Source organism: Rhipicephalus microplus, unplaced genomic scaffold (assembly GCF_043290135.1).
Source record: "Rhipicephalus microplus isolate Deutch F79 unplaced genomic scaffold, USDA_Rmic scaffold_189, whole genome shotgun sequence".
NCBI classification, from domain to species: domain Eukaryota; kingdom Metazoa; phylum Arthropoda; class Arachnida; order Ixodida; family Ixodidae; genus Rhipicephalus; species Rhipicephalus microplus.
The window spans coordinates 54157-69927 of NW_027464760.1; the positions used below are offsets into that span (position 1 = coordinate 54157).

A 15771-nucleotide genomic window follows, 5' to 3' on the forward strand; every position below is an offset into this window, starting at 1 on the left:
TCGGTCTCGCCGGTATCTTATCTTTTTGTCTTTAATCGCGTGGCAGGCGTGAGAAATGAGCGCGGGCCATTTTTTCGCCGGCTCAAATTTGATATGTCACAGAACGAACGAAGGGTGAGAGGCGAAACGCGCGCGAAGCCGGAGGGCTTCCCTTGCTTCCATGGAATGAGGTGCTGCTTTCGTGTTGACCTTTCGAGCGAATTGTGAAATTTGTTTGGCGCCGGGACCCATCCATGCGTGAAATTTTTGAACGCCGTGCTTTGATGAAGGAAACGGATATGCATATATGTTTTTTTTTCTTTTCGTTCGCGCCTTTTTCTTCCGCTCGTGTATAATTTATCGTTTGTGTTTGTTTGCTATCGGTCGTATCATTTTCTTGGCTTCGTGCTTACGTTCATGCACACGTTTTGTATTGACGTAGTCCTTTTTCTTTATTTTGTTTTGCTGTTTGTTTGTCGTAGGGGCGCAGTGGCATCACACGCGTTCCACCGCTACACATGCTTTTGGGCTAGTTGTCTTTGTCCTACCGTATGTGTACGCATAGGCTTAACGCAGACAACAAAAGAAAGGAAGGAGAGAGAGAACAACAGAAGGTATACAAGAGGTGAGGAGGCAAGAGAGAGAGAGAGAAAATGAAAAATGAAGGCAATCGGAAGGAAGCCCCCGGGGTGTGAATGACGTTGCGCCGGCGCCAAACCGATGAAGAGAACGACCGAGCGACGAGTGACGCAAGGTTCACTTCCATCAGTGTGCGACAACTCTCGTAGCGCGCGGGGTTCGCGTGCTTGCTGCGCGTTGTACAGGAACGCGAAGGTCTGCCTCGCCGTCCGTGCCGCGATGGGAAAGGATGAAGCCGGGTGTGGTGTTTGTGTAGCGTGAAAAGATTTTTCGGGTGTAGTTTACTTTTTTTTTTCGTTTTTGTGGGTGCCTCGGTTCTTCGCCGCTTCGCGGCGAGGAAGCCTACGTCCGAGTTTCAAGGTGAGGAGAGTCGATTCGATTGTTTTCGTGGTGAAGTTCGTTCTAGCACGCTTGCTTGTGTCAGCGGTGACATAAAGGACGTTTGTAGCTGCACCCTAAGTGGAAATGCGAAGTTGTTTCGTGTTGTTTTTATTCATTTCTTCACGGAAAGAAGTGAATTTTCTTACGTCACGAAATATTTATTACGGGAACGTCTCACTATAATGTACTAGAAAAAAGGGCAAATTAATAATGCGCGTCTTACCTTCGCGTCCTCAGTCGCGGAGCATTTTCACAGTTTCATGCGACCTGTTTCACTTCAGTTAAATAATTTATTTGTTCTCAGGGTGTACTGTTTACTAAGGAATGTGGGGCCGCAACTATACGTAAGCATAAAATACCAGGCTATTCACAAACTAAACAACCACACGTAATATAATCTGTAACGGCTGTCTTCAATGTTATGAATGTTCGGACGGGTTTCATTCGGTGCTTGGATTTGTTACCGATGATTAAGTTACACCTTGATGACATTCCTGAGAAAGCCGCGCCGCGGTGGTCTAGTGGCTAAGGTACTCGGCTGCTGACCCGCAGGTCACGGGTTCGAATCCCGGCTGCGGCGGTTGCATTTCCGATGGAGGCGGAAATGTTGTAGGCCCGTGTGCTCAGATTTGGGTGCACGTTAAAGAACCCCAGGTGGTCGAAATTTCCGGAGCCCTCCACTACGGCGTCTCTCATAATCATATGGTGGTTTTGGGACGTTAAACCCCACATATCAATCAATCGACATTCCTGAGAAAGCCTACCTTTAACTTATGGTCCCCGCGAGAGGAATATTATGGTTGCGGCAAAAATAAATAAGTAATTAAGTTTGAAATTTTCAAGGGCGCTTGAGCTTCGCCTTCAAGAGCAGAATACGATAGCGTAATCGGGCCCCGTGGTCATCGTCTTCTTGATTGCTAGCCTGGTTTAGATTCTCGGTGCATACCTCAACCGTGCCTCAAAGAAGCTAATGTCTGTGTGCATAACATGGGCTGTTTTAGACTAGCAGCCTAGAATTCCAACTTCAAGCACAGTTGTGGATTGCCCTAAACCACAGTACTTTCTCTTGAAAATCAATGAGCGGCCTACTACGGATGCGTACGGTACCATGCGAACCTATACGCATCGGCACCCTTTACAACCTCTGGAACGGCCCAACGAAACGACCATCACGCGGTTCTTCCCTCGCACTGCATGGCTATTTCTGATAGAGGTGGCTGGAACGATTGCGGCCGACTATAGCTTCTGTGCATTGTTACATATGCAGCAGCTCTACGGCTGGCGACCAAGTAGCAACTCGATGAGAGCGATGTGTGACCAACCCATCTGCTCGATTTCGATATTGATTTTATTGGATTGATATGTTGGACTTAACGTCCCAAAACCACCATATGATTATGAGAGACGCCGTAGTGGATGGAGGGCTCCAGAAATTTCGACCACCTGCAGGGGCTCTTTAACGTGCACCCAAATCTGAGCACACGGGCCCATACAGCATTTTCGCCTCACTCAAAAATGCAGCAGACGCAGCCGGAATTCGATCCCGCGACCTGCGGAGATCCATCGGCTAGTTGAAACATCGTGTCGTGAATATGTTTACTTTCACCATCGTCGACTGTTAAAATGGGGAAAAGTACAGCTTTCTAAGCTGCACTTCAAGCCATTTAAAATACACATTTACAAAAATAAATGAATGCTTTGGAATGGTGACCTTCTTATCGGCGTAATTATGAAAATCATAATTGAATAGTGATTGATTACTTGTGTGGACAGCTGAAGTTTAGCTCCTTTGTGTCAGACTCCGCTCTGTAGGCTGTTTTCACTGCTGAAATATTGAAGGCTTCAGAGGTATTAATCTCGATACATCGTCAATGGCAAATACCCGCGGTGATTTCTAGGCGCTTATGGGCAATGCGCTGCTCAGAATAAGGGTGCGGGTTCGATTCTGTGGCAGGCCGCTGCGACTACATTTCTATGGGAAGCAAAACGTTTTGGGGCGAAGCAGTGAATGAAGTCGATACCAACAAAATCGAATGTCGCCCCGCCGTGGTGGTCTAGTAGATAAGGTACTCGGCTGCTGGCCCGCAGGTCGCGGGATCGAATCCCGGTTGCGGCGGCTGCATTTCCGATGGAGGCGGAAATGTTGTAGGCACGTGTGCTCAGATTTGGGTGCACGTTAAAGAACCCCAGGTGGTCGAAATTTCCGGAGCCCTCCACTACGGCGTCTCTCATAATCATATGATGGTTTTGGGACGTTAAACCCCACATATCAATAAATCAATCAATCGAATGTCGTACGAAGTTAGGCCGTCGCAGCGCCCTCATTTAGTGGGCCCGCCTTGCGTAACATTGACAAAACGGTGGCGTGAGGAAACGCGGACACTGCTGCGAGCACCACAAGCTTTCCGATGAGAACACAACAGTAGTGCAAAGATGTGAGCCGGGTTCTTAATTATCACCGTCAACATACGGCTCGCGCAACCGCGGTTGGCTACGCCCGGTCAATCAAAGTATACGCAGCTCCTGTCGTAGCCATTCAGTTATTTTTCCGCGACCTCCGATACGCCTTTCGCGCGACGGCAGTGGTCGGTGCGTTTCCTCTCCGCGATCTTCGGGAACTCCTCTTACGCTTTCAGTCGCACATACGGCAGGCTACACGCGAAGCGATGTTGTGGTCTTGGCCATCATACGGACTCGCATGGCGATGGCTCCGTTTAATCTCCGTGTAATTGCTATCGCGACAATAAATCGTTAACGTGAGTACTGTATACGTTCGCGTGAAACCACAGAAGTCATATATAACCAAGCAAACACTATAGCGGGCGTGTGTTTATGTGCTGTCGGCTGCTGTTGTCGTTCACGTTCGTAACGAGGAGCATAATTTCCAGTTAGGCGTAACGTAAAACATGCTCTAGGTAGTTTGCCATCAGGAGAGCACGTCTTGTTATTCGTTACGCACCTTATGGGCACGTTACATCTAGTGTCGTTTCTTGGCTAATGCTCCGTGAACGCGATACAGATAACAAAGCAAAGAAAGAAAGAAAGAAAGAAAGACGCTTACAAACGATGCCACACGTATAGCCACGTACGACACCCTCGGCACAGACCTTCCATTTATTTAGCCGCGCAGCGTGAAGTAGAATTATGTTCGGACATTTTTCTCCGCCTCTTACGTGTCTCGGGGCTCTGCAAAGTGTCATTTGTCTTCGCACATACGTATCTTCTCTGCACATATACGCAGTAATCCCGAGTCTCGTTCATGCCTGCTCCATTCTTTTGCACGCTGCTGCGGATCAAGGAGAGAAACCTCTTGAGCAGGAAAAATGGTCGCGAACCGTTGTCTTCTCTCTAACATTTCCACATTGCGGGCGTAAAGAAATAGGCCTCATCTAGGGAGCCGGGGAAAGAAGCGGGCGAGTTTTTTCTATTGTCGAGTTCAGCGAAAACGGTACAAATAGCGGTGCTTTTTTTGTTAATATTGTTTTTTATCCTTACTTTGTGCACGTCGCTTCTGAAATAGAATGACCGTCTGTGTCCTGTCCCGCAAGATATATATATGCTGGTGCAGGAGCGTGAAGTTTCTTGTGTCATGTAGACGAAAACAGCGCCTAAATGCGAAAGTGAGGCGCGTTTGATTTGAAAAGTAGTATAAACAAGTAGGACAATAGTAAGTTCTGATGTTGTTCAAGTCAGTAAAAAAGTATATATCGCCGCGAACAAACTGAAGTTTCCGCGGCGTCTCACCATGAGGCTGCATGAGAAAGTGTACATAGGAGGCATACTTTTATGGCACTTGAAGCCCTCATGAGCCCGGCAAGATGATGCGAGATTGCTTTATGCGATTAAGATGATTCAAAGTGCATAAAAAGAACTGAGTTAAAGAGGCGCATAGTTATGCTCAAGCACCGTGTCGCGCTTTTATCTCGTGTCTGTCTGATCCAGGCAAAGCAGTCCTGTTTCTGATATTGCTTATATACGCTATTCAAGCAATCTTTAGACATTCGCGGACTTGATTAAAATAACGAAAAGGTACGGTCGGCATTCAGTATAACGCCGCCATTGTCTGTGACATGTAGTGTTCTCCAGAACATCATGGTGCTGGAAGGGTATTCACGTATCTTATGTGCGCCGACTTTCTCATTTCCGTCACACTTGGGGATTCTCGTACTATCGTGGAATGCGATAGACTTCTCGTAGCAATCGTTCTGCTGTTATAACATACGAACTATAGGTCGTCTGTCTCCCTTTCTAAACTCCCTGCCGTGGTGGCTTAGTGGCTAAGGCGCTCGGCTGCTGATCCGCAGGTCGCGGGATCGAATCCCAGCTGCGACGGCTGCATTTCCGATGGAGGCCGAAATGTTGTAGGCCCGTGTGCTCAGATTTGGGCGCACGTTAAAAAACCTCAAGTAGTCGAAATTTCCGGAGCCCTCTACTACGGCTTCTCTCTTAAACATATGGTGTGTTGGGGAAGTTAAACCCCACATATCAATCAATGTCTTTCTTGCATTCTCTCGGTGTGGTGTATTCTGAAATAAAAAAATGGTGTTCTGCGAGTGGCAGCTATTTACAGTACGAAGTATAGTCTTCGCCGTTGATGTTCTTTATAAAGTCCGAATGCGATAAGATTGTATAATGTGCCTCATGTGCGAGAGTTATCAGTGTATACGTGCAGCATGCCTTACCCTCCAGCTGTAACCCGGCGCCGAGTTTCGATAGGTGGCCTGCTGGCCGTATTTTGAAGTTGATCTGCGGTGAGCGGCGCAAAGGCGTCCATTCGAGCCGTCGAGATGGCTGATGACGTACAGGGTGGCCATCGCGTCGTGTCAATGTTTCAGGTACACTTCCAAGGAACATGCCTTACAACAATCGTCCCTTTCTCCTCTGCCCGGACCGTCAGTCACGCCATGCAGCATTGTGACAGGGATCATTCGCTGTAATTGTGCAAGTTTATTGATTTTCAGTTTTTCCCGTCCGCGCGTGACACAGTGCTAATTAAACAGGTTAGCCAGTACTTGTTTCCACGTATACGGTCGATAAATGCATGAGCGTTATTTCGCAGAGTTGCCCTATATATACTCATTACAACTGCTTCCTGTGCTCTGCCTTTCGGGCTACAATTTGACATTTTTCTCTTAATGGGAACTGTATCTATTAATTACCCCCATTCTCTCTCCGGTTTAATCCACTGTCTCCTGTTCGTTTCTTAACGTCACGCTGAATATTTGTATCCCTATCGCTGTTAGTACGGTAACGAAGCAGGGTAAATGTTCTATCCCCACATAGCCTGTTCCTTTCAGTCCGACGAGGAAATCATTTCGTTTGTCTCGTACCAGCATGCGTGAGATGAGGCACGCCCCTTCATCGTTAAATTCGCGTTCATATATATATAGGCGCTGCTTCTTATCTGTATACAGCGCATTCCATTCTCTGTGTAGTCTTCTGAAGGCGCTATACGTAACAAAAACAGAGCTACTTATGATATCTATGTTTTAAGATCTTACCTCATCTCGCTCGTTTTTGAACTATTCGTTACCATCAGGACAGTATAACAAAAGACAACGCAATAATAATAGAGAATAATTATCTCCATCCGTCGCCTGAATAGCTTCTTCGAGTGTCGATACCGCGAAACCTACGTTTATTTTCCGTCGTGTTGGCGTAAATGAATTCGCTCTTATACGCACCGTGCATTAAACCTCGAACCTAAGCTGGACTTACCCTCTTTTCCATCAGCCTTGAATTCGTTGTCGCATTACGCCTGAGGCGTGCCGTTCTAATACCATGCGCGAGTTCGTAATTAGATATCTGTGTTTGTTTGTGCGTCTCTTTCAGGCGTTAAGCAGCGCATTAGAGTTGTGTTTTGGCAAGGGCCCTGATGTTTGTTTTTGATTAACGGCCTATACACAACTTTCTCAACTTGCACAGCACTAGGACGCCTGTAAACATTCGGACGAAGGACGTGGTCCTAAAGAAGGACGACATGTCTTCCGCAGCCTCCTCAATGCTTTTGTGTTTTTCTGTTTCTCTTCCATCCAATGTACACTCCATTCGGGCCGGGCACATGTTTCGCAGAGATACATTTGCGGCAAGTGCCATGATTTTGGAATTGTGAAAGGGTTATCTACTAATGGGAAAAAAAAATCTTTTTTTTCTCTCTCTCTCTTTAGTGTCCCTTGAAGAGCCGCTGAAGGGGCGTTCGGCCGTGGAAGTTGTGTGCGCTCGTATATTACATTGTACACAACTTCGCACAAGCTTCCGTGATAGGCAGAATGAAAACGCACTGATAAATTCGTACATCCCGCCTAAACTGCCGGCCAGTCAGTCGAGGTCTCATGTTCTCCGCGGCATAGTGACGGCGCGGGCGAATGTGAAGCGTCCCAGCTGGCGGTCTTATAGGGCTATACCGAATTTTTATGAGCGAAGCTCCTCTTATTCTAACATTGTTATGCGTCACGCTTAACCAAGATAAGAAGAGCTAGACGAGAAAGAAAAGAAGGCAGTATATCCCGAACAGTATAATAGACGGTGCTGTCTCATAGAAGTACAAACTGCAGTTGAGTGAGGATATTCTAGATGGCGCTGTACCGCTACTCTCCGATTGATTGCTGCGCGGGCTGTGCCTGGGTACGCAGAGAACGAGTGCCTTTCTGTCTCCTGGATAGTCGCCGTACGTGGCGGGTCGTGGTGGGGCATGAACGAAGCAGAGTGGCGGGCGCGTTGAAAACGCTTGCGCTCAGCTTCCTTGGCTCGCGTCTCGTCGATGTTACCCGTGCGCCGTCTGCATTCTCTAACGCGATCGGACGCATGCACAGGTGGATGGACAGACGACGGACAGAAGGACACTAGCCCCACTCATCACCATTCACTCCGTGGATATTCTGTGATTTTTTTTCAGTACTTGACCGCAATAGGCGCTTAGCTATATACTTTGCTTAGAAGCAACTGGCTATTGATCTTAGAAATGGTATTATTCCGCATATTAATAAATTCGCCATCTTGGCGTGCAGTTCTCGTATTGGTTCAGACAGAGACTGCAACCAGCCTGGTTGATCCAAGTGCCGCCATATTACGGAATTTGACGATATTGTGGAAGTCCACAATATTCATAATAATGCCTCTTGACGTGTTTGATGAGGGTAGGAAGCTTGAATATGTGAATTGTGTGACAATTTCACACTTCGGCTACAGCGAAACGCCCCGTTGAAGAACTTTTGGTCTCTTCATGCTTCGACTGTAATTATTTTGAACGTCAGCCTAATTATAGTTGGTGACAACCTAACAATAAATATAAGCTCCGCCCATAGCTGTCTAAATCCCACCCAGTCTGAATTTGCATATACGTCTCACGGAATATTAATCGGTTATTTACGTGACGTCAGGCAGATTTCCCGGACTTCCCGCATATCACTCGCCCATACAGGCTCGTGTTGATTTCACTAGTTTTCATTCAAAAAGTTTTACTTCTCCACAAATTTCTTTGAAAATTCCTACCGCACAGCTCTGCCAAACACAACTTTTCAACAAAGAACGACTGTCCCGCCGCGGTGGTCTAGTGGCTAAGGTACTCGGCTGCTGACCCGCAGGTCGCGGGTTTGAATCCCAGCTGCATTTCCGATGGAGGCGGAAATGTTGTAGGCCCGTGTGCTCAGATTTGGGTGCACGTTAAAGAACCCCAGGTGGTCTAAATTTCTGGAGCCCTCCACTACGGCGTCTCTCATAATCATATAGTGGTTTTGGGACGTTAAACCCCACATATCAATCAATCAACAAAGAACCACTAACTTTTAACTTATATACCTTATATTATGTGTAGCGTTTGCATGACCAGTGAAAAAGATCTTATGGCTAAAATGTAAATCGCCAATGATTGCCCTGTTGCACAGATGAATGACAGGTGCGTTGCAGAACTGGGGGTAGAGCATATATTATTAGGTTGTAACCGACTATAGTAATATATTGATCTTTCACCTGTCGCCTCTCCATAAAATCGGGGTTCGTTTTAAGTTCTAAAAAAGCTAATAACGAGTTTGTATTGTACCCGCACGCTTAATTGCATACTTTTAATTACACCTTCACACAGCTGGGGTGCAACGAGTCCCGGTGCGTGGCCTGCCCCGGCAAAAGAAAGAACAAAGTTCGCAGCCAGTTACCGCAGGGGGCAAAGGTCGATGGAACGGCATTGCAGCAGCAGCAGCAACTGCAGGGCACCAGGGCGCCAGACCCTATGAGCACCAGTGCCAACAGCCTTGCGCCCGGAAATCCCACCATGTCGGCCACTGGCTCCGGTATGTGGTGACCGATTCTCAGCCGTGTACTTCTCGATTTGCTCAGCACTGCTACCCGTTGTTTTAATAGTGCCTAGGTATTCCTAGGTGCCTTTACATGTGCGTGTTACACTTTGATGGGTTTACGACTGACATTCTTGTTAAGATTAAGAGTTTCCTATGTTTCCGACATTTTCGGAATGGAGGCAGCCGAGTGGGACAGTGCTCCTCCCTCTTCTGTTTTGTGACAAAGAATTTGTCTTTCTTGATAGGGGAGATTGTATTTCTCAAGTGTGATTGGCATCTTGTTTTTGAATTTCCACTTTGCTGTGTCGTAATATGTGTTGGCCGTGTGCAATACATTACTAGATTTTGGGAATACCATGTCTCTGCCTTTTTTCGTGTTACAATTTGCATAACAAACACTTAAAATAACAACTTGCCTAGGTATAATCTGTGCTTCTCATGGCCAACTCTGCACAGGCATTAAAGCGGCTCTGCAACTCTTATTCAGCATGGTCAGTAAAACGCTGCCGATAGGTAGTCGAGGCTCCTGAAAACACGCTACACAAACATTATAGCACTGCACGAGACCTGTAATTTACAATTAATTCTCGAAGTCAGCTGGAAATCGCACTGCCTTCCCTCTACAGATGTCTTAACGGGATGGTGCCATCACATTTTGAGGCTAAAACAAGCCTCTTGTGGGTTTCTTCTGCAGGCAATAGAACAGTCCAGTCGAACGGTCAGACACAGCAAAAGATTAGAATATATTGTAATTCAACTCTAAAGTGTACCTAAACGCTCATTCTCTCGACCGAAGCGCATCGCAAGCGCGTCCAGAACCGCCGTAGCTTTCTAGAAAGGCTAACGAAGTTGCAGTGACGTCTTACCAAATCTGCAGTGAGCGTAGGCGTGCGCAGGTTTCCCCTTCAAAGGGAACAAAGGTTCATCGCTGGCTTTGCTCCCCCTCCCTAAATCGTGGTGCCCCCTTTCTATTATGTCAATGTGTGCGGCTGTGTTCGCACAACCTCCCTTGTAGGTGACTGTTGGAGTGCCCCCCCCCCCTGTCCTGTGCGCACGCCTATTGTAGTAAGGGAAGTGACCTCAGGAGACCTCCGCCACATACGTAGCGGCAAAGTGTCCTTTCTGCGGCACGATTGTTGTGCAGGTGCTTGTGTGGCACGTGTGTGCGCGAAAGCTGCACTGCAGCGTCACATCACAATTCTGCACCCTCAAACCGGAAATGGTCCACTTAAAGAACCGATATTAATTTATTTAGCTAGAATAAAGGAATGTTGGTAACTGTATTGTGCTTACTGGAGCTATAAGTAACGTCTACAGCATATAACGCGCAAGCCACAGAAATGCTGGCACCACTCGTTTAGTCTGAAATTATCACGCGTAAGCAACAAATCAATGGACATTTGCTGATTTGAACATTGTGGGCTGTATGCTTACCGTGACCGCCGCTTGATGGCGCCACGTGGCCACTCGCTCGCTATCACGTTAAAAGTAAGCCGTGAGTTTTAGTAGAAAGTAAAGTGCTCAAGGTCATGACATGCACTGACCAAAGAACGCAGCTTTTTTTCCCTTTCCTCCCAGTCTCTGCATAGCTTCCAGCGCGCTCGCTAGTGCGAAAGGAGAGAGAAAGCGCTTGAAGCGTGCAGCAAGTCCCCGTAGCTTCGTTCGTACTTTACTGGATTCTGAAAATTTTTTCGGCAGTGGATTCGTGAGGCAATTATGTCCGTAAACCAAACATCATCACATTATACAACGGTGTTACATATACAATGGCATAGTATACAATGTTTAATATCGTGTGTTCACTCCCCCACCCGCCAAAAAAATGTTTCGAAATTTTGTGTATTTAGGCCTATACACGTGTACATACAAACACATGCACTCGATCCTACATAAACATGGATCCCCCCCCCCCAAGAAAAATTCTTGCTACGTTCCTGCATTCGTATACGTTGTTTCATGTGGACTGCTCCTTTCAGCTGATGCCATTAGATGTTACATAGGCATCTCTCATAATTATATCATATCATGGTTTGGGGACGTTAAACTTAACATACCATCATCATCAGAGGTTACATAGTGTGTGTGCTTCACGACCGTATACAAATGTCTCTTTTAGGGCGTGTCAAGGTTTCTCTCGGTCCTGGCCGATCACTAATGGACTGGATCCGGTTGACCCATGCCAATCCAAACCTCTCTGGAGTCAACGGCCGCTTTCTCGAGGTCACCTACGAGGAGCTGATGAAGCACAACAAGAAAGACGATGCCTGGATTTGCCTGAAAGGTAAAAACAGTATCCTCATGAAATTGCTAGCTGTGGCACATTGTCGTAGAGTCGTTTATAATATTTACAATAATAATTTAACTGGTTATTTGTTGTAGTGTTTTTTTTTACAAGCACGTACATGAGAAAGGATGTGTAGTTTCTCCGCAATGGCGAAATAATTAACGCAATAGCAATACTTTCAAATATAATACAATGTAAGAACGCCGACTTCAGCGGCTATGTGCATGGTTTGCGCTACAGTACTGTCTAAAACTTTGTTCTGTTATAGATGCCTTCAGGCGAGCAGGAGATAGTGCTTGGGGGGGGGGGGGATGAAAGCAAAAAAAAGACAGGTGTATTGTGCTTCGCAACCCATGCGATTATCTACCGAACGTAGCCTCCAACGTTTAGAATCAGCATGTGTCATGCACAAAAATTTTTGTCTGTCTGTCGGTGTCTGTCCAACGATTCAGCCAGTCAGAGAAAGTTTAACTCCCTTGCTCAACGTCCACCCATTTTGATCTGGTTGCTACGTTCATACTTTTGAACACTGTCAATGAAAATGCAAGCATTACGCATATATCAGGAGCAACATCAACACGTAAGTGTTAGGCAGTGTGTCTTTCTATTTATGAAATTCATAGATACATAATTTTAAAGACTGAAGTGTTCATTGCGCTGCGCTGGTAATGCGGCGATATGAACAAAATGCGGGTGTTTCGTATGCTAAATAATTCAGAAGCTTTAACTGAAATGACCCTGTGCTGCCATCTAACAGTAGCTCTGCATTCTAAAAAACTTTCGTTTCTTCACGTATTACTGCCAGATAGCGCCATATCTTACATAGCGCCTCCAGACTGAACACCGACATCTCTCGACGTCCTTTGCAGCAAGGCACGGAGATACGCGATCAATTTTTTCTTCAGCACGACTAGCGTGAAGTTGCTTTTTGGCCAACATTGAGAGGATATGCGAGGGGCACGTGACGAGCACATACGAAAAGAGAGAGAACTTTGTATTTAAAAATATATATAAGCCAAACATGTGAGAGGGAACCCTTCAAACATGTGCGTGAAATCTGCATGAAATCATCCGCGAGAACCGTTTCGCTGGCAATGGAAAAAAATGATTGATGTTATGAAACATATATTGATGGCCATTTATGCAGTGTCTGTTGGGAAATGCACTGATCATGGGCTTGTAAATAGCCTGTAGCATGTTTAGATAAATTAACATTGACCAGGAATGTGCGAATAGCAAATTATTGGTTCGAAGTGAATGGTGATTTAGTCTAGTAATTATGAATCGTTTGCATGTATCGCATATTATTAAGAAAATTGGCATACTTGTTATGACCCAACTTAACTTCACAATATATTTTAAAATTAAAACAAGGCATGTGCAAATGTCATTCTTTTCGGTTAAGCGGAAGCAACGTTGTGGAAGTAAATGCAGGATTTTACTTTCAGTGGAATGCAAATGATAGCCTAAAAAATGCGTTACGTTTTAAAGTTTGCTTTTGTCTAGAGTATGTAAGTCGGTATAACAAACATAAAAACAAAAAAAGTCACATTTTCACCAAAAGGGCAAAGTAATGAATGCGATAGCAACATATTCGAATGTTTTATGAAGCAAAGCTAGCATTTTTAGAAGAAATAATAATTATAGTAAACATGCGCTTGCTAAGTAACCAAGTTTCCTGTGGCCCGGCCACAGTAGATGACCACAACGAGGCTTGTGCGTAGTGACAGCATTGATGAGAAGCGCCTCCCGTGGGCAGCGCATGTTCGTACTAAGGGCTATACGTCGTGTGTCGCCACTGGTGGCAGGTTGTTATGGGTAGAGTGCATCTATATGTAGACGGCCGCTCCAGGTACACTTTTGGCACCATTTTTTTGTCTTGAGAGCGTAGCCTGTAGAAGCTCCCACATGCTGTGGGGGCAAAAGCCGCACCTTGATTATTGCCGCGATAGTGCAGCTTCCATAAGCGCTCTCCCCCCCCCCCCCCTCTTGTTCGCTCTCGATATAAGTGCGCGCGCACACGACTCGGCCAGACAGACGATGTTCGCAATGTTATATATATATATATATATATATATATATATATATATATATATATATATATATATATATATATATATATATATATATATATATATATATTGAGATCTAACAAAAAATAATGCCATGGAATGTATTGGGGAACCAATGTAATGTGAATAAGAAGAAAGAAAAGTGGGTGAAAAGACAACTTGCCATGAGCAGGAATCTCATTAATATTGTGTCAAAACAAGGAAAAATGAGCCCTTAGGTATACACTTCTTTTTCTTATATATGTATATATATATATATATTTATATTGATACACAACAGCCGGCACAGCCTTGCTGCATGAAAGAGAAAGACCGCATCGGTTGCTGGTTGTTGATGAACTGTGGCCATCTTGTTCTCCGAGCATGGTCCATCGCATATAATTTAATAAATAAGTTACTCGTAACATTATTAGTTAAGGTGGACGACTCGTAACACTATTAGTTAAGGTGGACGACTCCCGTACCTCGATAGAGACGCGCAGTGGTCGCAACGCTGGGGACTCTTCGGCTACTTCAACTGCCAGTGCCTCATCACCACCGACCTCTCTAGCCGAGTCAAGAACCTACGTCATCCTGTTACTTCTGCGGGATCCTGGCGCTTTCTCCGCTGACGGTACCATCGACGTTGACTCCTGGCTGCACTGGTACGAGCGTGTCAGTGCTACCCACCACTGGGATCGCACAATCATGCTCGCCAATGTTGTGTTCTACCTCGACGGCATGCCACGGACATGGTTCAAAACCAATGAAGCAGAAATCACAAGCTGGGATATCTTGAAAATGAAGATCCGTGATCTTGTCGGGGATTCATCTGGTCATCAGCTCACTGCCAAAAAAACTCGCCACTCGAGCCCAGACGTCTACTGAATCGTACGTCTCATACATTCTTGACGTCTTGGCGCTTTGTAGCAAGGTCGACCAGCACATCTCGGAAGACAAAAAAGTTAATCACGTTCTCAAAGGGATTGCTGACGATGCCTTCAACCTGCTGGTTTTTCATAATTTCACAAGCATCAACACAATCCTGACAAAATACCACCTTCTAGAACAGGCTGAAGCCCGTCGCGTCACCCACGGCATCACGTGCCTGCCAAATACAACTGCTTCTTCCTCTTGCGATGACGCCGTCCGCCAAGTTCCCCGATGTGACACGGAGCGTGAGTGTCTTGCTCTTGTGTGTGCAGCCGCCAAGTTTCACCCATACTTATACGGGCGTCCATTCCGGGTAGTCACTGATCACCACGCGCTCTGCTGGCTGGCCTCACTCAAGGATCCCACTGGACGACTCACTCGTTGGTCCCTACGTTTACAAGAATACACATTCACGGTAACGTACAAAACAGGGCGGTTGCATCAAGGTGCAGATTGTTTATCATGCTACCATGTGGAAGAAGCTGCCCATACTGACACGTTTGCAGACCTGTCTGTGACGCAGCTACTCAACTTTGGCCACGAACAATGCCGGGATACTTCCCTGCGAACCATCATTGACAAGCTTGAGTCAATGCCTCGCGATGCATCTCTACAAATGTTCCTGGTCAAAGACGGGATCCTGTATAATCGTTACCTCGATCCATATGGCCATGACTTACTCCCCATCATACTAGCTCATCTTTGTGCGACTGTCCTTAACCAACTTTATGACGCTCCTTTGGCGGGCCACTTGGGCGTTTCTCGCACATACGACCGTATAAGATGTCATTTTTTTTGGCCTGGTCTTGCGCGTTTTGTTCGACACTACGTCGCCGCTTGTGAGCCCTGCCAGCGACGCAAAAAGCCATCCTCCTTACCAGCTGGATTCCTTCAGCGGATCGACATTCCCACTGAATCTTTTTTTTGAGTTAGCCTCGATCTGCTTGGCCTATTCCCGATCTCCAGCTCAGGCAACAAATGGATTGCTGTCGCCACTGACTATGGGACACGGTACACTATCACATGAGCACTTCCGACGAGTTGCGCAACTGATGCGGCGGACTTTCTGGTATATATTATTTTAGTACGCGGAGCTCCACGCCAACTTCTCACAACCGGGGCCGGACCTTCCTATCAGCTGGATGAAGTGGAAAACTTGGGCTTGGCACTCTTGCTCTGCCAAGCACAAGTTTGCCACTTTGTACCACCTGCA

At 46.2% G+C, this 15771-nt stretch overlaps 1 protein-coding gene across 2 annotated transcripts in view; it reads left to right on the forward strand.

Moving 5' to 3' along the window:
- The first annotated feature begins 9085 nt into the window (after positions 1-9085).
- LOC142791804 (cytochrome b5 reductase 4-like) overlaps positions 9086-15771 on the forward strand; it is a 50038-nt gene continuing 43352 nt past the window's right edge. For both annotated transcript variants that reach the window (XM_075885548.1, XM_075885549.1), the window contains exons 1-2: positions 9086-9284; positions 11407-11571. In XM_075885548.1, the coding sequence (XP_075741663.1) occupies positions 9224-9284; positions 11407-11571 (226 nt within the window). In that variant the 5' untranslated portion in view covers positions 9086-9223. The remainder of the gene's footprint in view (positions 9285-11406; positions 11572-15771) is intronic.